The following is a 21,432-nucleotide window of genomic DNA, read 5'->3' as shown; positions in this document are numbered from 1 at the left end:
AGTCCACAAACTCTAACATTGTTTGTGCCACATTTAGTACAATATTAACAATGATAAGCATGATATTAAGTTGGTATAAACAGCCTTAATCATGTAATGACATGATCCTACACTGGAAAAAAATAACTGCTGGATTTACTTGATTTTATTGTGTAGGCCTACATCAGTTGCATGAAATGTCTAGAATTAGTCAAGCAGTTTAGCCTGACGAGGCAGACCCACATTCAAATTACATTTGCTGCCAGATTTCTGGGCTGCAAGCAGCTCACTTTTGGTTTATAAATTAACTCATGTCATAATTAGATGTCCTCAGTCTTGCATAATATGGGAACAAAGCATGGTTCATCGTAAAGCATAACACAAGATACAACTCCAAATACTGGTCTACTGGTCTCTAAGCATAATCCTCATCATAATAAGCATAATCCTCAAAATTCAAGTAAAAACCTTTGGCAACACTGGTATGTTAGCTGCGTGATTATCTCAGTGTTCTTGCAAAGGCTCATGGGAACACAATGAAATAGTGACACCAAGGCATCCCATGGGTTCATCAGGTGCTTCACATCGATCTTACATGATTCTGTTGGATTGCTGTGGCAAAATATGTCAGTTCAACGCTACACTAAAATTGTTTTAAAAAAAAAAACAAAAAAAAACATGAGTTTGCTTAATTGAATGTTTTATGGTTTAGTAACTACTAGCTACACTATACGCTTACCTTACGCGATTGAATTAGAATAAATTACTCAATTGGAATGACTATTTGAACACAATAAGATTGTGTTTCATTCAAAACTAGAGTGTTTTGTGTAATTGTAACGTAATATGGTTTGATCAATTGGACAGCCCTGACTTTTCCTTTTATACAGTGTATGGATTGGCTATGGAATGTGCGCTTCTGTGCGTCATGCTATCAACAAGCGAGCGCGCCGAAATTTTCTCCTGTCACCTGCGATATTGAGTGCAGACCCCAGTAGCTCATTCTGTATCTGAGAAGATGTCGACTGACACACTCCATCCAGACTCCAGACCGGAGTCCTCTCCTCAAACGCCTCCTTTCAATACTACGGAAATCCTGCTCTACTCTCACATAGACGAAGATGACATTTGGGAATATTTACAGCCTAAACATTATGAATGGGTTTTGATCGCGGGATACATAATCGTTTTCTTCGTCTCTCTGATTGGAAACACGTTGGGTAAGTTTTAAAGTTGTTGCATTAATCTGTGAGAGCAGTGTAGATGAAACATAATCTTGTTAGAGCACTGCAATCAGCGAAAGACACCTTTATCCCAAACTAGATACAGTATATTCCATTTGAGTGTCACATTCATTCATTTGGAATCGTTTTCAGTCGAATGTACTTTTAATGTTCGAGACCTTTTTTTCCCTTCATACTATTTGCATTTCAACACCCTCGCATTCTAAGTACTTTGACACAGATAAGAAAAGGATTCATCATTTCTACAGGGTTGTGTCTATAAATGTAAGCACATTCATTAGTTTCATGACAAGGTGGCCATGACAGTAATCAATGAGTGACATGGTATGGCCTTAATGTGGTATGGTACTGTATGGTATGGGCTGTTGGATCCTCCGGGTTGGTCTGAAGACGCAGCTGTGCGCCATGTCATTGCCATTGGACTGAGTTGGACTAAGTTAACACGGACTTTTCTTTATTTTAATTTCGTATTTATTTATTTTATTACTTGTTCATTTTTGTTTGTTGTCTGTCTTGTATGTCTACCGTTAGGTGTCTCGGGTACGCAGGCGATTACGCCGCTCAGTCCGGCATCTTTTGTCTTTTTGTTGTGTCTTGTTTGTGGAGCGCTTTGTGTTGCACTTTGTGCATGTTAAATGCACTATAAAATCCACTTGACTTGACTTAAATGTCAATCAATCATACAGACAACTGTCTATTTACATTTTATGATATACATTCTCATAATGTATCATAACTGTCATGCACATTTCTCAAACTTTTCCTCTTTGTCTTACCTCAATTAATGTGTATCTAAATGATTATTAAATGAGCATTCATTTTAAGGTACATTCATGTGAACATTCTTAGTTTTCCAAATTGGCCACTGGAATATGAATCTATCATATATTGGATCTTAAAAATCTGTTGTCATGTTTCATTGTTGCCCATGAATCAAAATTAACTTGTTTCTTGTTAGGAAATTCAACTAGCATTATACACAGATCATTGTCCTGCACCACTGTAATTGGTTTGAATAGATTATATTTGATTGAATATTTTACTAAACAGCTTTGCAGCTCTCTCTTCATGGACATCATTATATGATTGCTCACAAGTAAAGACTGTAATTCTCAACTTGAAATTAATTTATTATCTAATAAATGAGTGATATATGTGTAGTCAGACACATGAGGCTGACCTTATTCACTCCGGTGTACACTGGGCTTTGAGGCACACACAGTACTGCATCCGCCAGGATCAGCAGAATCCATACCACACCTGAGTCACACACTCCTGATTTGCTCCAGAGAAAGATAATCAATATTCTCTTGCAAAGATGCAGAATACTAGATTGCTTTGTAGGTGCTCAGATTGAGGTACTCATTTATTCCCAGTCGATGCGATAAAGCTGCAGAATGCAATGGAAATGCACCAAGAGGGAGTACTGTTTACAGAAACGGTCAAACTGGAACACACTGCCCAAACAACAGTTTGATGACACACATATCTTGTCAATGAAATCAGACTTCACAGGTTTTTACTCAATGATTTTTTGGCTGCTGCTTGATAACCTCCTCGGGAACCAGTGGGCTGAGAGAGCAGTATTGCTTGGCTCCGCTGACAAAATGACGTGTGACTGAAACAGCTAAGCCCCAGCTTTGGAGGAGATGTGTAGATTTTCGATAAAAACAAGAGTAATTGGCCAGCTGACACTGCTCATCAATTTAGCTTCTCCATCTTAGTTGGCAGCGTCTGTCAATCATCAACATCTTTTACGCACAAGCAATCTCTTCCAGCTTCACTCGCTTGCCCCCCCCCCCCCCCCTTAACTTTATACCATCTCCAGTAGTACCCCCCCCCCCCCCCCCTTACCTTTATACCATCTCCAGTAGTACATGTGCTAGACTCCTCTGGCCCAGATCTGGCAGGTTCAAGTCTAGACACAGTAATTCACTGACCTTGACTGTGGTGTCTTTTTCAGCCAGCATGTGCAGTAGTCAGGGAACTGAAAATGGCTCCTGTCAACTCAAAAGCAGCGCACCACAGACATGGACAAAGACAAGGATGATACAGTTCCCTCACTCAAAAAAACATAGCTAAAAGATGACAGCACACATTTATACATCCATTTTTATTTCTCTGCATCATTGTCATGAAATACCATAATAGGGATTGAAGAGAGGTTTGTTTGCTGTATCGGATCCTACCTACTTGCACCACAGATTGATTGGTTGATGGATGTGGCAGGGAACCCTGAGCAGGGCAGACTCTAATTAACTAGATAACTGCCTCATCAGGCAGGAACTTAGAATAGATACGTGCACGAAAGGCTCTCTGTGCGCTGGTTTGTTTCTGTTGGAGCCAGTTGTGTTTGAACCTGCTGCTGTTGTTAATGTAATTAGTGTCTACAGGGACTCGGTTGGGAGTTGTTGTAGATAATCAGCATGTTAAGATAAAGAAGGATTTATGCGTGTGTTAACATTTTTATTATTGGGTAAACAGGATATTCAGTTTCGGAGTGAAGATGTGAGGAGCAGAATATAACAGAAGACGCCGTTACAACACAGTTAACACTCCACCGGAAACATGAGCATACAGGAAAAGCCTCTCGCGCACGTAGTCTATTGACTGCACATCTGACATTCACATGTAACCATCTGCCAGCCCTTCCTTAAAAAAGGTATACTTAAAGTTAATTTTATTAAGTAAACTGAAGTGTAGTTGAAGTATAATTCCCAAGTTTACTTTAGTTAGTAAGTTTATTAGTATAAATGTACTTGTAAACTTGTACATGTACTATGTTTATACTTCTTTGGACTAAATTGGCCCACTTTCAGTTTATAATAGTAAACTTGTAAGTACTGAGAACCATACTGTAAGTAAACTAGTGAAGATACTAGTTATACTATATGCTGCATTTATATCGATTATTTATATGTACTGCATTTATATTACACACATCAACTGCATCGGCTGCCATGTAGGATGCCAACTGGCACATCGGGAGCAGGAGGAGCTGGGCTTGAACCTGCAACTTTGCAGTTCCTGGACAACTCTTTACCTCCTGAGCCACTGCTGCCAACAGCTGATATGTATTTCTAGCCCAATTTGTCATGTTCATGATAGTATACTTAAAGTATATATAAGTATAAAAAATATAAGTTTACCAAAAGGGTAGTATTACAATCAGCTAAGAGAACTACATGGAACATCATTTGTATGATGCACACATTTTGGGTGTTTGGAATCCACCTGAAACTAACCCACAGTGTGTCTATGCATGTTGAAGCATTCTGGACATAGCAAACTTATCAGCAGTCTACTCATGTTGTTTATGGCAGATAAAATCTAAATGGTGGAACTGGAGGCGTTTCACAAGCCAGAAAATAAGCCTTGGGCTGGCCTCAGGCACGTGTCAGGAAAGGCTTTGAGACAGGCTCACAGTGGGGCATTTCTTCATATTGATGGTCGAGAAATGACTGAAGGTGCTGCAGTTTATGTTGAGACCAATATAAATGTATAGGTGCTAGGCACTTGGTAGATCAGATTTCTCCCTTACAGTAGACTTCCCAAAAAAGGCAATCATGGGGGAAACAATTAGGGACCGTTCGTTATTTATAAACGGGATCACCGGAGAAATTTAGAGTGCTTCGATCAATAGTAGCATGACCCTCCCCTGTCTGCTATGTAATTTCCAACGACCCTCCAGCAGCATTTTCAAAAATGACATCACCCTCTCTGGCTAATTATCGATGTCTTCCGCCCACGCTCTTACGCGCTTTGAAAACACTTCAACTTATGCTACCGCCCTTAAACCAACCTCTGCTTTCTGATCTTACACATCACACTTCACCAAGATGGTGGCCATTTCAGTAGATTTACTCACTTTGTTGTGGAAACACAATAAGCATGGAAACTAAATGCACACTTCCTGCAACTACATTAGCCTAACGAGAAAAGTTACTCCTCTAGTAAGTATTCACATGAAATAAAACAATAAAGCATTGAGACCATTCAACAAAGCACACTGGGTAATAACAAATTCAACACATGAACTTGTTGCTATGGACTCTAGGCTTCCTCAGTCATTGTAAAGCTGCCGAAGCTGAACATTATCCAAAACTCAATTTCTCAGACGAGCGTCAATTTGGGAGCTTACACTCCTTCCTTCTCAAATGACTTGAAAAGGCCGTTTGCACAATTTCACAAATAATCACAGGGACCGAAAAATACCTAACATGCCAACTTTTTCCGGGTTTATCATTTTAACGTTTCCCCGCTGTCTTGCAGTTTTAATATTTTCCCGTAGAATATCCCATATTACTGTAATACTCAACATTAGTCCTGCATTCTGGCCCGTCTCTGTGTTGTCCTGTTGTTACCCTTGCCCTTCCAGTGAAACAGATGATTGATAGACAGAAAGTTGAATGGATGTTGATAGGCAGATTGTTTAATGGATGTTGATGGATAGTTTAATGGGTGGATGAGTGAATGGTTTGAAGAGGATGAATGGATAGAAAGTTGGATGAAATGTGCCTTATATCCTTGTAGAATGGAGAGACACAGAGAGAGTTGGCCTAGTTCAACAGAAAGCAGTTGATACAGGTGCAATCAGTTGAACTGATTCTTTGATGGGGCCTAGATGAGCAGCTGGAAGTTGATACAGGTGCAAATCAAGTTAATTAGTCCATTGTGATGTCATCAGCCTAATGTTAAGTCTATGGGGATTTAAGATAAAAGTTAATAATTAATAGTTTAAAAAGTATAAAAGTTACAAAGATGAAAAATACAAAGCAAAGCCTACATGTCCTAAATAAGACCAACACAACATAGTTTAAATGACGTTTCTACGTTAAATGGTTGAAGCTGCATTAACTGCGTTAGAAGAAGACGAATAATAAGAACTAGAAAACGCAATTCCAGGGAATTACTAGTGCATGAAAATGCAAAACATATGGTGTGAAATATAGTGTTAAAACAGATGATGTGCTAATTGGCAACCAACATGATGAGGTTTAATATAGTTGAAATGACTGAACAGATAGGTGGATAGTTTAAAAGGTTAAATTATTTGCTAGGTAGACGAGGTTTAATATAGTTGGAATGACTGGACAGTTAAATAGGTGGATAGTTTAAATGGTTAAATTATTTGCTAGGTAGATGAGATTTAATATAGTTGGAATGACTGAACTACGTGGATGAGGTTTAATATAGTTGGAATGACTGAACAGTTAAATAGGTGGATAGTGTAAAAGGTTAAATTATTTGCTAGGTAGATGAGGTTTAATATAGTTGGAATGACTGAACTAGGTAGATAAGGTTTAATATAGTTGGAATGACTGAACAGTTAAATAGGTGGATAGTTTAAAAGGTTAAATTTTGCTAGGTAGATGAGGTTTAATAGTTGGAATGACTGAACTATGTAGATGAGGTTTAATATAGCCTGGCCACCTGGCCTAGGATTCTAATTGCTTAACGGCAGTCTTAATATAGCCATACTGTATGCTTAAAGCCTGAGACAGAGTATATAGTTTTAAAAAATGTAGATAGTGTAATGGATGTTGATAGACAGAAAGTTGAATGGATGTTGATAGGCAGATTGTTTAATGGATGTTGATGGATAGTTTAATGGGTGGATGAGTGAATGGTTTGAAGAGGATAAATGGATAGAAAGTTGGATGAAATGTGCCTTATATCCTTGTAGAATGGAGAGACACAGAGAGAGTTGGCCTAGTTCAACAGAAAGCAGTTGATACAGGTGCAATCAGTTGAACTGATTCTTTGATGGGGTCTAGATGAGCAGCTGGAAGTTGCTAATCAAGTTAATTAGTCCATTGTGATGTCATCAGCCTAATGTTAAAGGAGAATTCCGGTGTGATATTGAGCTAAAGTGTATTGAAACATGATACCGAGTGTGAACGTATGTCTCATAGCCCATCTCGGCTTGTCCCCTGCACTCCAAAATCTGGCGCTAGTTAGCCGATGCTACCAACAGCTTTTTCAATAGTGGTGCTTCGGCATTGGGCTAGCCATGCAAATAAATCACTGTTTTACACCCATTTACGAGGCTCAATGTATCTCCACACTTCATTGGTAGACTTCTGAGGGCCCTGACATTTAAAACGAGACATTGAGAACTTTGAAAAAGCACTGGTAGTTTACTTACAAGACGTAAGTAAGTACAAGACTTATTTATACAGACAGTATCTTCACAAAGTTTAGCGTTTGCAGCCATCTTGAATTTAGTCACGATAAGTCGAGCAACGAGTAAGAATGAACAGGTATGATAAGGGATCAGATTCCAAAAATAATTCAGTGGAAATGCATGGATTCCAGTTGCTGCTACGGGAAGAAACTGGAATCCATGCATTTCCACTGAATAACAAATAACTTTGAGATAACAGTAACAAGTAATGAATAATGTATTACGCTTTTGAAGTAACTTGCCCAACACTGCTATTGAATGCTTCTCAGTAAATAGTAAATATGGCCCAATGATTCTTATTAGACAGCCAATATATCATATGATTAAATTAAACTTAAATTGTATATTTAAGTCATGTGACATTACCATCGTCCTCAAAAACCTATGAATCAGATTCAATTTCCTGAATAATATTCACTGAGAGTCTCATTTTAGTTCCATGTCTTCTTCAGGTATCACATGTGTTACATTCTCTCTCTCTCTCTATTGTTTCAGTTTGCTTTGCAGTGTGGAAAAATCATCACATGCGCACAGTAACCAACTGTTTCATTGTGAACCTCTCCTTTGCCGACATCCTCGTCACCGTCATCTGTCTACCGGCAAGTCTTGTTGTGGACATCACCGAGACCTGGTTCTTTGGGAGCACCCTTTGTAAAGTGGTTCCGTATTTACAGGTAAAGGCTTTGCAATAGGCTATTTTTGAAACCTTTTCTTGTATTATTTCAAGTTCTTTACACTCAAACACTCAACAAATTACAATGTTCCTGGTTAAAAAATAATAGAAACTGTAGAATAAAAATTGGGTTAATCATCTCACAATAAAAGAAAACAGCAATTACATTTAATTTAAATAAATGGACATTATCGGTATACATTCACCTTCAGAATACTTTGCAGCTCGTAAAAACTTTTTGTGGCTTCTCTATCATTTGAAGCGACTGGCAACTTTCCCACAGTCTATACAGGCTAGATAGCGCTTAGGGATCAGTAATGCCATGCCTCTCTCCACGGAAATCAATGGAACATTAATTTGTGTCTGCCAGTGATGTGTTTTAAGTGCCCTGGTCTTTTGCAGTCCATGGACAAATGGTTTTATCCCTCTTCAGAATCAATTAGATTAATTGTTTTGTCGTTATAGATTTCTCTGTATTATCATCATCTTATCAGTGATTGATAAGAAGTTCCTGGAAATGTCAGTTCTCCCTTTTAATGCAAGTTCACAGACAGATCTATCAACAGTCAAGTCAAGTCACTATATTTATATTTAGAAAAAAACAACCATTGACCCAAAGTGCTTCACAGGTAAGGCTATCTTACAAAAAAAGCAAAGGAGGGAGATTGACAAATAAAATAAAATAAAAAGGGGGGATATATAGTAAAGGCATTAAGATGACAATAACACAAGACACAAGACACAAGCCAGGTATAAAGGTTACAATGCTCATAAAACTAGAGATAAAACATAGAATAAATGAATAAATAAATAGACAAATAAATACACAAAGGGCTATTAAAAAATCCAAAATAAGATAATACTAAAATCAAGAAAAAAAATAAAAAAAAAATAAAATAAAATACAATAGGACCAGTAAGGATAAGAAAACCAGAGAGTTATTTAGACAGAGCTAATAGCAAGGGTAAAAAGGTGGATTTTTAAACCAGACTTAAAACTGAAGATAGTTTGGCAAGATTTGGCATGGGGAGGGAGGCTATTCTAAGGTTAAGGGGCTGTAACTGAGAAAGTCCTATCTCCTTTGGTTTTAAGACATGTGTGTGGGACTGTGAGGAGTTGCTGAGAGGATGACCTGAGTGACCTTGTGGCAGAGTAGGGAAAAGCTCTTTTTTTTATTTTAAAATCAATTCTGTATTTGATAGGAAGCCAATGCAGGTGAACCAGGACAGGTGTGATGTGCTCCCTTTTCTTAGTTCCTGTTAAAAGTTAAGGTTAAAAGTTAAAAGTTAAATTAAAGCTTTGAAATGTTGGCCTGGGTCAGACCACTGTATATGAGTTACAGTAATCAAGGCAGGATGTGATAAAAGCATGAATAATGGTTTCCAGATCATTGTGAGATAAAAACAAGGTTCAAGCTTAGCTATAGTTCTTAGATGATAAAAGCTACCCTTCACCACACTGTTCACTTGTTTATTAAAATTCAGAGAACTATCAACTATCATGCTTGACTCTCTCTGTTGACGATGTTGTTTATTGATTCACACCCACACATATTTTAGTGCATTATAGGACCTGTGTCATAATCTTCATATTTTTGTGTTTTAGATTGTGTTGTATGATTGTGTAATTGGTTATGATGCAATGTGGTATTATCAGTGGGATGTAAGATAAACTTTATCGTCCCTCAAGGGGAAATTTGTCTTGGGCTGTAAAGTGCATTCACTGTGAACAACAATCACATACATGCAGGACAACAATCACATACATGCAGGACATGACCCTGATAAAGGGAGAAAATACCCCTTAAAATGTGTAGGAAGGCATGAATAGATAAATTGTGTAGTGGAGCCACTTGGTTTATAAAAAAGGATAAATAGATTTCTAAAATTAATGTTTCCTTCCTTCCCTTGTTTTATTAGAGCCACTGATGTAGAGAGGAAGGACTGCTTAAAACGGTTGCTCTTATAGCTAATGGCCCTAAACCGCTTCCCTGATGGCAGGAGCTCATATTCAGTATGGAGAATATGAGTTGAGTCATCAAGAATTTTATGTGCCTGATTTACCATCACCTTTTCAAAAATGGATTGAAGGGATGGGTAATCCCCTCTATTCATTACCTTCATCGCTGTTTTTACTAAAATCTCTCCACCTTAGATTTAAGCTGTACTGTGAGAGGGTCAAACCAGGCAGCCATACCATATCTGATTAAACTTTCCAATACAGCATTGTAGAATAGTATCATAATGTTGGTACAGTACTTACACCAAACAGTCTCCACCTGCGTAGGAAGTGTAGTCTCTGGCCCAGCTTGGCACAGAGACACTCTACCTGCACATTCCATTTTAGTTGATTGTCAATATGGATTCCTACTGTAGGTACTTATAGGACGCTACTTGCTCAATCTTTATGTCTCCTATAACTACAGGGTTGTTGGATTCCACTTTCTTAGGGTCAAAGACCATTTCCTTGGTTTTAGCTGTGTTGAGATGATTTCTCTCACATCAGTCCCGAAAGGAGCTGATTTCATTAAAATATGTTAGGAGACTGTCACCCGCTTTTGATAAACTAAGAATGATTGTATCATCTGAATATTTGATTATATGATTATTTTCTTCTCTGCTCCTGCAATCATTAGTATAGAGTGTGAACAGGATGGGTGAACTCACTGCCCCTTGTGGTGTCCCTATGCTGCAGGGTTTTGCATCAGAAAGCGTGCTGTTTACTGTATTCTAACTTGTTGTGATCTATTTATTAGGAATGAATGGAACCACCTTATAATGGTTGGGCTAATTATCGGTTGGGATACTCATCAACTCTAAAAACACACAAACAAACAATAGACAAATAAGCAACAGTCAGTCAGATGTATACGCAGGTCAGATAGGTGTGTACACTTAAAACACATGATCATCAGTATGATGCAGCTATCTATTTGAGTGGTCATCAGTGGTAAAACAGACACACACACACACACACACACACACACACACACACACACACACACACACACACACACACACACACACAGATATATCTATCGATCTACATGTACAGTACCTCTCTCTCTCTCTCTCTCTCTCTCTCTCTCTCTACATTCTTCTTCCTGTTTATGGCATCAATTTGCTTCCTTCCATCCCTTCCTCCTTCCCTCTTTCCTTTCTTGCTCCATCCATTCATTTTGGCACTTTCTTTTCTCGTTAACGCTGTGTTCCCTCTTCCTGGTAGACCATCTCTGTGTCCGTGTCCGTACTGACCCTCAGCTGCATCGCTCAGGACCGGTGGTATGCAATCTGCCACCCGCTCATGTTCAAGAGCACGGCCAAGCGGGCACGCAAGTCCATCCTCCTCATCTGGGTGGTGTCCTGCATCATAATGATCCCCCAGGTCGTCGTCATGGAGTGCAGTCAGTTCCCAGAACTCACCAACAAGACCAGCCTCTTTACCGTGTGTGATGAGCATTGGAGTGGTAAGAGGCCTGGCTGAAGCCTCTGCAGCTGAGGTTGCACAGCGCACTACACCGTACCGTCTGGTTCCGTGTGGCTTCACTGAAACCACAGAGGTTAATCAGCTGTGCACTTATCTGCAGGGGAATCTGAAGTGGTTCTAAAAACACTCACCACCAATAAGCCCCTCTTTTCAAAAACACCTGAGATGGGACATTGTTTAGATGTGCACTTGAAGTGGTAAACAGTGAAAAGGAAAGATGCCAGCATAAACATCATCCAGGTGTCCACTATCGATGCTCTGCCGTTCTGTGTCGCTCAGATTAACTGTGAAGTCAGGGGCCATTGGCTCTATTGGAAGATGTCAAAGTTAAGCTGGGCACGCAGAGAACCTCATTAAAATAAAGTAGTCTTCGAAAGATATCATAGACACAGATGGACTCCACATCCCAAAAAATAGTCAGTCAGTAACACCTTTGAGATTACTGAGCAGATCAAAGAGAACCTCACTAACACCCCATTCCTCTTTTACAACATCTTTGCCAGTAGCAATATGTTCATTCAGGTTATCCCTTGAAAGGCAAGTCACCTTGCCTTGCTGTAGTTATTGGCTTGTATGGCATCCATCAACACATTGCTGTCCTGAAGAGACAGGCCCCATAGTTGGTAGGCATTTTCCTTCATTTCTATTGATACGAAAGATTGATTATCCAAATACAGAAGCTGCAATGTCTTGGTGACACGTTATTTCAATGTCAGCCGCTGACAGTTGGCACAAAAAGTGATTCTATTGCCTGTCATATTGGTGAGAGAATGCTGAATTGATTCAACCTGTGACAATGACATTGGCACAAAAAACACAGAAGAAGCTTTTATGATAACAGCCTTTAGACAATGTGCCGTGTCAATTGCTAGTTAGCCAATAAAAGCCATGTAAAAACAATTTATTTTTCAGTTAAACCATCTCAAAAGCCTTTTCTGACAGTTATGAAATTAACTTCAAACATTGGTACCAGACAGTGCTGGCTCTGCTAAATGCTAAAATGTGTCAAAAGCTTAAGTCTTTTCTGCCTTTCTCTGCCTGTTGGACACACTCTGTGAAGGCCTTTTTAAGTGTTGATGGTCTTAGCAATAAGAAATTAACCAGCAGATTACCTATCCTCTGAAGTCAGAATATTTTAAATGTTGCTTGTTGCATGTTGCAGACTATTTTCAGAAAAAATACTATAATGATTATAATGACAAGCATCAACTAGGAAGACAATAAAAACAGGAGCCTCAGTGTTGTTATTTAGAGTGATATATTTCCTAGTTGATGTATTTATTCTCATTCTCTCTGTCACAGATGAAATCTACCCCAAGGTCTACCACACCTGTTTTTTCATCTTCACATACTTTGCTCCACTGTGCCTCATGGTCCTGGCATACATCCAAATTTGTCACAAGCTTTGGTGTCAGCAGGTATGGTTTTTGAGATCTAAAAGCTCTGGGAGTGTTCAAGTGTTCCTGTAGAAAAGAAGCACAGCGCACTTCAAAACATGCCCTCACCTCTTTCTTTTCTCAACAGATTCCAGGAACATCATCAGGAGTGCAGAGAAAGTGGCACTCACTGCAGTGTGCCACCTTGGCATCGGGCACCGGTCCATCTGTCAAGGTGAAAACCAGCGCAGTGACGGCAGAGGTCAAGCAGGTGAAAGCCCGGCGGAAGACGGCTCGCATGCTGATCGTGGTCCTCTTTGTGTTCGCACTATGCTACCTGCCGATCAGTGTCCTCAATGTGATGAAGAGGTTGGTTGATGGCTTGGTTGGTTGGCTGGCTGGTTGATGAAGTAGTATTGTGTCTGCAAGGCCAAGATGCAGGTAGATGTTGAGTAAACATAGAACTGTTTGCTTTACTCCTTAAAGTGCTTTGTAACCTTAAAATATCATTCCTGCCTCAACTCCATGTCCCAGTCAGCAGTGAAGTCATTTTCACAGCTTGATTAAATGTTTGCGATTAATTTGGGTAATTCACAGATTATGTTTTAAAATATATTGAGAGGGTAAAAAAAAAATCACTTCTTTTTCTGTTTTTTGTTTGAATAATAATTTTCAGGGTGTTTGGGACATTTCAATATATAAACAACAGAGAGACGGTGTATGCCTGGTTTACCATCTCCCACTGGCTGATATATGCGAACAGTGCAGCAAATCCCATCATTTATAATTTCCTCAGTGGTGAGTAAGCTGTGCCCTTCATTTACCCCATCTACTGGACACAACAGGTCATCACAGGCCAAATAGTTCCCTAGACTCACAACTTGTCATAATGAATGAGGTTGAGGCTTATAAAGAAGAAAAATAAGACTTCAAAGCCTCATTAGCGCTATTCAGAACAGTTTCCTTTGTATATTTTTTTGTATCTCCTTTACTCCATCTTAAATATCTCATAGACTTTCGAGCTCTGCCTTTGCTTTTAAAGGACCATGCTAATAATGGAAGGTCTGGGTTTAAAGCTGGACAGAATAGGACAGTCATATTAAACTCAAAGGGAGCAGCTTTTTGTGATTCAAAGAGTATCTCAGCCTTTCTTTCTCCTCATTTATTCCTGCAGGTAAGTTTCGTGAGGAGTTCAAAGCAGCATTCTCCTGCAGCTGCTATGGTCGCCAGGAGACCGGCGAGAAACAGCGTGTGAGAACAAGAACCAGCACAGAGAGCCGGAAATCCCTCTCCACCCAGATGAGCAACCTCGACAGCGTCTCCCGCATTTATGACCATGTGCTGTAGGCCAGTGAGAATTCTAAAAGAGATTCAACCATACACAATCATTCTCAGATGTGAGAAGACTTTAAATGTTATCATGGCTGTGGAATGAGCAGGGAAGTCAATGAGCAAAGAGGGGTATGCATTTCCAATAACTAAATGAAACAAATATCATACAATTTTGTTCTCTGCACCCTTTAGAGGATAGACCACTGATTTGCTGATGACATCAAATACAACAGGATATTGATAAACATTGGGGTGTGGTTAAAAGCATTTGTATAGGACTGTATTGCTCTTCAAGATAAAAAATGTATTTTGTCACCCTTCTCTAGTGCATACCTCATACACAGGGAACAGTGAGAGAATGGGGAGTGAAATGTAGTTGGGGTGTGGTTAAAAAAAAGTATTTGTATAGTTTTTGGAGAAACTCTGGAAACTCTAGGGAAGTTTTAGGATACTGTAGATGCTGCACAGACAAAAATCATAACATAAAAACATTAATTTATTAATCTTCATTTGTGATTTCTGCTTTGTGTCAACGTTTATTTGCTGAGACATGATATGAATGTTGTAATTTATTTTCGTTGTATACTTGTTGGAAGTTGTCATGTGATATGATCATCATGATCATTAGTATAATCATCAGTATATTGCAACAGGACATGTACTTAGTAAGGGTATTTATTTTTGAAGGGTTATAATAATTTCGTATGAGCATTATATGTTAATACAGTTGTAGTTGGCTACACAAGACCATGTCATGGGTAAAACTGCAGTGTGTCTTTGATTGTTGGGAGTATAATGATGACAAATATCAGGTTTTGATATTTTGTTAACTTATAAAACCTGTTGAAAATTACTGTATTGCTCTTCAAGATAAAAAAAAATATTTTGTCACCTTCCTCCAGTGCATACCTCACACATAGGGAACAGTGTTTTTTATATATAGTTTAAAAATAAAACTGCATATGGTTACTCACAAGTGCTCCTGAATGAATGGTGCTTCCTAATTAGTTCTTGTTGCTGTCATTGTAGTCACTCAAGCATTCCTATTAAGAAATATAAATCCAAAAATATATACTGGGAGGGTTCCATTAATGCCATTCGCCAATGGGATGCTTAAATCTATGACTCAGCACACCACAGTTATCTCTGCAATTATCAGGTTGGAATATTTGCATGTTTCATATAAATATTTACATGATGCTTGATGGCCCTTGTTCACTGATGGTTGACAGTGCCTGAAATTCAATCTGAGGAAAACAAATATGTCCCTCACCCAGGCAACCAGCGCTTTTATACTGGGAAGCACATCTGTGTCAAAGGCTCAAAATGCTCTCCCATGCGATTTTAGTTTTTTGCTACATTTTGCAACATTTTGTCTGTGAATACAGACAAATACAATCGAAGTCAACACTTTCATGTTTTCATTGGCTCTCCAGGCTGTGTGCATGTGAATTATTTTACTATGTGTAAACTAACACATTGTATTTACATGTAAACTTTCTTTACTGTATTTTGACATTTGAACTAGTCAGTGATGTTAGCTCAATGACCTGTTGCTAAAAATTTGAATCAATTTAGGACATACATACATATACATACATTTAGGACACAATACGTAAAAGACTAGAGCAGGCTATAGTCTTCCTGGCTCTCTAAGTATCCTGTTGATAAAAAACACTTTGCAACAGCTGCGTGTCTGTTAAATAGCACATAGATGTAAAAAAAAAAGCCACACAATGGATTTCTTTTTGTCATAAAATACACATGCAAAACAGTAGCCTACAGCACCTGCGGAATTTCGGTGAATGTTATTTCTTTTCTTATTTTTACTGTCCATATGGTTATTGTCGCTTGACGTCATCCCGCATCATGTGCCATATGCCAAATAGACAGCCATCCCCGCGGTGCTGCGACAGAACTTTGTCAGTATGTCGCGAGCATCAGTGATACCAGCAGTACTGGTAATGGGTAAGTTAACCAACGAAAGTATAATACTTTGTATTAAGAAAATAATGAGTTTAAAATATGAATAAGGCTATGTTTTACCTTAATCTTCAGCTATTTTTACACAGTGTCATGATACATGATGCAACCTGTTGAAGTTGTCAAAGTTGCAGAGTCAAACAGGTGGTTGAATCGTCTAGTGGACTATATAGAAAAGGCTTTATCTTCCGGATTTACATTAACATGTAGGCTACTGTAACTAACCTACAGAATCGTTCCTGTGCTTTAAAAAAGAGAAAAATCTTTTCATGCAGTAGCCAAGCTTTACTGCTACGTTTTTCTCCGGTTGGAATTATTTAGGTACATGGGTAATTTATTGACTTTATCCAAACAGTAGACTAATATTATCATTGGACCAAAGTGAATGATGAACAACATTCACTATCGTCTCTGCTATAAGGATGTCCTCCTTCTTTCCAACCTTTTTATGAGGAAATGTAAACCTTTTGATTTAACAGAATTTAGATACCCTACGTTCTTTTTCCTGTTTCAGGTGCTCTGGCTGTACATATATCAGGCGTGAAGATTTTCTCTAAACCTAAAGACTGCTCTGTCAATTTAGAAGAATGCATAGCAGAACACAATTTGTGCAAAAGAGAGGGGAGCCTTCTCGAATCCATGTGTGGAATTGAAGGTATAGTATTTACCATATCTCTCACATCTACTTTGGTGCATTTTTGCCCAGATATAAACACATGGTGTAATCAGATAGCAAAGGAAGGAGCCCACATCCAGAGATTAAAGAAATGGGCCAAAGCTTCCCCGGACTGGAGTATTAAATAAAACAGTGCAGTGGCAATGGCCTAAGGGCAAACCAAAGAGCTAAACTACATTTCACTCCCCATTCTCTCTAACAAGGTCACAACACGAATGATTTGGAATGGTGGCAAATTTGGATATATCTGTTCATGTTTCTGTGCTGGGTGAGCATGTGTCACCAGAACCAACTTTTGCCCAGTGGAGGATTGCATTTCAAAGACTTTTTTAAGGCCTTTGTGATAGTGAAACAAAGCACCTGCACTGATTGTGAAACCACCCATTTGTCTGATTTGTGTACAACCCCGAAATGCCATAATCTCATTCACATTTCTCTTTGGGCACGTTTGTGTGCAGGTAGACCCTGCCAACTGGAGGACCCTGCCATCTGTAACATGACCATTCAGTTCATGTTGAGCGGCATTTCCATACGGAGAGGATGCTTCTGCCAGTGGGAGGAAGAGCCATGCACCCTCCTGAACCTGCTTACTGCATCCTGCCAACAGCACAAGGGTACAGTAGTGTGCACAGATGCTCCTATTATAGTGCTCTCTTTCAGGTTTGGTATGTCTGGTCACACACACACACACACACACACACGCAAACAGGATCAAGGCAGCTGGAGATCCAGCAGGGCAGGACCACACCAAACTCAACTAATTAGCCGTTTGATTAGCAGTTGATTACGGGAGTGTGTGAGTTCAGGTGTTCGGAGGTTTGGTTGAAGTAAACTGCTGTGACTCTGTTTTGTTTTACACCAGGGGTTTTGTGATGAGATCACCCATACTGTATATGTGTTTACTTAGCTGAACTGGTAATAGCAATTTTATCTTCAGTATCTCCTCTTCCTAGATGCTACGTGCTTAAAGATAAGAAAGTAGAAATTCGCATCAAGCACAGAAATTAAACTTTTTAGCCACTGCGGTCCAGAGATAAAAAGTATTTATGAATGTCTCCAATCTACAGATGATGTGAACTCCTCTGCTAAGACACGTTGGAGATCTCAAGAGCTGTTCCAAAAGTCTGGTCCAGCCCCTGTGAGCTGCACACGTGCGCTTCAGGGCTGCTTGTTCAAATTATGTTGCTGTTGTTGTTGTTTTGGTCGTTCACTTACTGTAATAAGACCAAAGTTGTTGATGAATATTTTGAATATATTTACTCAGTCGTACGTGTTCTGTGTTGATTGGTGACTTTTTTTTGTACATTCCTCTACACAAAAATGCTGCTTCCCCTCCTTATGGCAGTTGGTGTTTAATGTGTTACAGCTGAACAAAAGACGGTTCCCAAGATGAAAAGGCCAGATAGTGGTCTCTCAGGATATGGTAATGTCTCCATTTACTCGAGTTTTCCAGAAGAAAGCAATGACATTTTTTTTGAGATGCTGGGAATTGCAGTGACTAATAATTGGCTTGAGTAGGTCTTGTTTTTCTTTTCCTTCTCTTCTCTGTTCTCTCTCAATTAGTGCCTGGCATGAGCTATTCTTGTAGTGGACAAATGAATATTTGCCTTGAGGATGAAGCCTGCAATAGATGGCTGGTGCCTCTGGTGAAGGCCTGTTCAAGCCCGTGCAACCAATCACAGTGTGGCCAGAGAATTCAGCAGTTTTACAAGGGCATGCCACAGACTACTGCGGAGAAGCTGGTCTTCTGCACGTGCGAACCAGAGGACCAGGAGTGTCAGGTGATGAGAGCCAATCTGCATGGTGGCACATGTGAGGACACTGAGGAAGACTGGACTTGTTTGGAGATGTTAGACAGCTGTGTGGAGAGCCTGATGTGCAGGTGAGTGACAGGTAGATTTCCTGCTCTTTAGTGGCAGTGAAGTTAGCAATCGCAGTTGACAGGCTAAACGTTTACATCTTCTTCTGTTCCCGCGTACTGTATCATATAATAAATTGGACTATTGTTCTTCAGTGTGAAGTAATTAGCATATGTAACTAATAACTAATGCATCTGCCGGCTATATGTAATTATCATTATCTACAGAGAACGATTTGGCACCCTCTTGTCAAAATGCCTGGGAATTGAGCCAGTTGGCCCTGACGCCAATTCCTACTCTGAGTGGGTTAATCTCATTGACTCACAGCAGAGTTGGAGCCAAGACAGAGAATGCAAAATGGCACTTGTGGCTTCAATGGGCACTATGCTGCAGCAACCATGCAGCTGTGATGGCCTCCCCATCTACGAGCTCCACAAATGCAACATACTCCATCAGCTTCTACACAACAAGTCCATTTTTAGTGAGTTGGAATATACAAATAATTAATTAATCATCATTGTTTATAATGAAAATGCTAATACAGCAAACCTTATATTCAATCTTCAGTTAGTCATTTGGCTATAACTGGAGCTCCTGATCAGTCATCAGAGGCAAATGAATGGATATCTGCACAATGGCGGTGGAGTGGTAAGTTCCTTAGAATGATAAATTGAAGTCTAATTCCACCTTTATTCAACTAAATGTAAATAAAATTCAAATATAAGTAAATGCTTACATTGTCAATGACAATGACAATAACTGTAAATTTAACTGTAAAGTTTAGTCAGTAAGAAATCAGACCTACCACCACAGTCTAAATGTCTATATAATATATATATAGATGTCTATATAATATATATATAAATGTCTATATAATATATATATAAATGTCTATATAATCATAACATCTGTCTTATTCTTTTTACAGATCATCTTATGTATATATTTGTGTACAGCCTCTTGGTTGTGGCAATATTAGGTGTCGTTATTATTGTTCTGCACAAATTGGGGTGAGTTATATTTGCATTGAGTCTTCTCCGTGGTTTTAGTTACAGCTTTGTAATGTGCTCAGCTGCAGAACTCTCAGTCATTTGTCTGTTTTTGTTCTAAACGTTTGTGTTTTTATTGATAGGAGGCAGAAAGCGGTTGCAGACCAACTCAGATATGGCACTCCTTCACAAAAGAACAGTGGCACTGATGCTAATAGATGTCAATATTAAAAACATCTCCTACAGTATATGTTTAATTACTCTGTATTTCTTGTAGTTTTAGTGAATTCATTCATTGAGCTAAGATACTGTAAATACATGTTAAATTACTGTGGTATCTACTGGTGATACAAAAAAGTCTGAGCCAATTACAGCATTAAGTAAGAAATAGAAAAACATCTGATCTATTGCAGTCAAATACATGAACTAGTGACCCCGATCTGATAACTGCCACTAATCACTACAAAAGATAAAAACAACCCTACCTGTGCTTTGTAGAGAATTCTATCACCATTTCTTTTCAGAAAGTCTTTATTTAGAAAGACCAGGGAACATAAAGTATCAGCTCCGCTGTGTGAATAACTCATGAATATACAGTACCTGGGAATGGGATGTTTGCCAAGCATGCCTTGTTATTGGCAATTGATCATAATCTTTTACACGACATGTTCCGCTACTATCTATATTCATGGGTTTCATCAGGTCCCTTTCCACAAGTGTATTAATCAAGCACCATGCAGTCTGCATTGATAATTAAGGTGCTTGATTTTATACACCTGTGGAACGGGACCTGATGAAACCCATGAATAAATATCGAAATACTAAAACTTTTTGGCAGTACTTAATGGACTATAGGTCTATATTATACTCGATGTGATGTATGCTTTGATTAGCTATACAATCTTTAAAGAGCTGTATTTGTTCATAGGTGAGTGCCCTTCCACCTATTCTCCACTCTCTCAGGCTGAAATCATCATGCCACTCTCTCCATAAAGAGACGCTTAAATAAATATTTTGACTTCCACACAGATGTCTCCTCTACTTTGCATATTATGTGTTCTGATTACAGTGGACAGCGAATGGCTGGTGTGAACAGCACCCTCTTGGTGTAGAATTAGTGCCAGGATATAGCATTTATATTTTACATGCATAATAAAACTTCAGTTTTGTTTACCCAGAGTGCCCTGGTTATTTTAAGGAAAGTCTTTAAAAATGCTTGACAGTAAGTCAGTAACTGATTATTCAGCTGGCTAGAACTACCAACTATTTTACAGTATGGAACTTTCCCCTTTCCATTTTAGATCAATAGGTCATGGCCATTATTATAACATTGAATAAAGGTGTTGATGTTTTGCACTGTCCCGTGTTGATGAATCAGTTTTTGGTACAAAGTCTGACTTGCACTCTATAATATATTTTGACATTATTGTACGACTAGGCCTATATTTTATCTGTTTTTTTTTTTTTTTTTATCTCAAAGCTCAGGTCCCTTATTAATCCACATTTAAAGAATTAATCACCAATCACTGAAGTAAAGTATATAGACCACAGATAGACCATTACACAACATGACATTTTAAATTAGCTAGCAAATAAGCAGAGGATCTCAAGTTTCATGTGTCTCTTTACAGGTACATTTCTATCTTTT

General features: G+C 38.8%; 2 protein-coding genes and 1 long non-coding RNA gene across 8 annotated transcripts; 2 read left to right on the top strand and 1 right to left on the bottom strand.

Moving 5' to 3' along the window:
• The first annotated feature begins 996 nt into the window (after positions 1–996).
• On the top strand, positions 997–15,173 carry hcrtr2 (hypocretin (orexin) receptor 2). 5 transcript variants are annotated; one of them, XM_042065083.1, is made up of 9 exons: positions 1,124–1,199; positions 3,708–3,885; positions 4,190–4,297; positions 7,906–8,084; positions 11,309–11,549; positions 12,872–12,987; positions 13,094–13,314; positions 13,622–13,743; positions 14,120–15,173. In XM_042065083.1, the coding sequence occupies exons 4-9, from the start codon at positions 7,935–7,937 to the stop codon at positions 14,290–14,292; spliced, it is 1,023 nt and encodes a 340-aa protein (XP_041921017.1). In that variant the 5' UTR covers positions 1,124–1,199; positions 3,708–3,885; positions 4,190–4,297; positions 7,906–7,934; the 3' UTR covers positions 14,293–15,173. The 5 variants fall into 5 exon arrangements, with proteins under 5 accessions (XP_041921015.1, XP_041921017.1, XP_041921018.1 ...); XM_042065084.1 differs by lacking the exon at positions 1,124–1,199 and adding an exon at positions 3,414–3,599; XM_042065082.1 differs by lacking the exon at positions 1,124–1,199 and having other exon boundaries at positions 3,618–3,885.
• On the bottom strand, positions 12,704–20,627 carry LOC121684937. Its single transcript, XR_006023218.1, has 3 exons — positions 20,385–20,627; positions 13,137–13,367; positions 12,704–13,032 (listed from the first exon to the last, which is right to left on the bottom strand). It is a non-coding gene; the product is annotated as an uncharacterized LOC121684937 (long non-coding RNA).
• gfral (GDNF family receptor alpha like) lies at positions 16,181–21,143 on the top strand. Of its 2 annotated transcripts, none has more exons than XM_042065086.1 (9): positions 16,181–16,245; positions 16,775–16,915; positions 17,395–17,550; positions 18,303–18,359; positions 18,500–18,818; positions 19,023–19,276; positions 19,363–19,443; positions 19,724–19,805; positions 19,928–21,143. In XM_042065086.1, the coding sequence occupies exons 1-9, from the start codon at positions 16,206–16,208 to the stop codon at positions 20,013–20,015; spliced, it is 1,218 nt and encodes a 405-aa protein (XP_041921020.1). In that variant the 5' UTR covers positions 16,181–16,205; the 3' UTR covers positions 20,016–21,143. The 2 variants fall into 2 exon arrangements, with proteins under 2 accessions (XP_041921020.1, XP_041921021.1); XM_042065087.1 differs by lacking the exon at positions 16,181–16,245 and adding an exon at positions 16,384–16,404.
• Positions 21,144–21,432: the final 289 nt, after the last annotated feature.

Source organism: Alosa sapidissima, chromosome 16, assembly GCF_018492685.1.
Source record: "Alosa sapidissima isolate fAloSap1 chromosome 16, fAloSap1.pri, whole genome shotgun sequence".
Lineage (NCBI taxonomy): Eukaryota > Metazoa > Chordata > Actinopteri > Clupeiformes > Clupeidae > Alosa > Alosa sapidissima.
The sequence above is the reverse complement of the archived record's forward strand: the minus strand, read 5'-3'. Positions and strand labels throughout refer to the sequence as shown.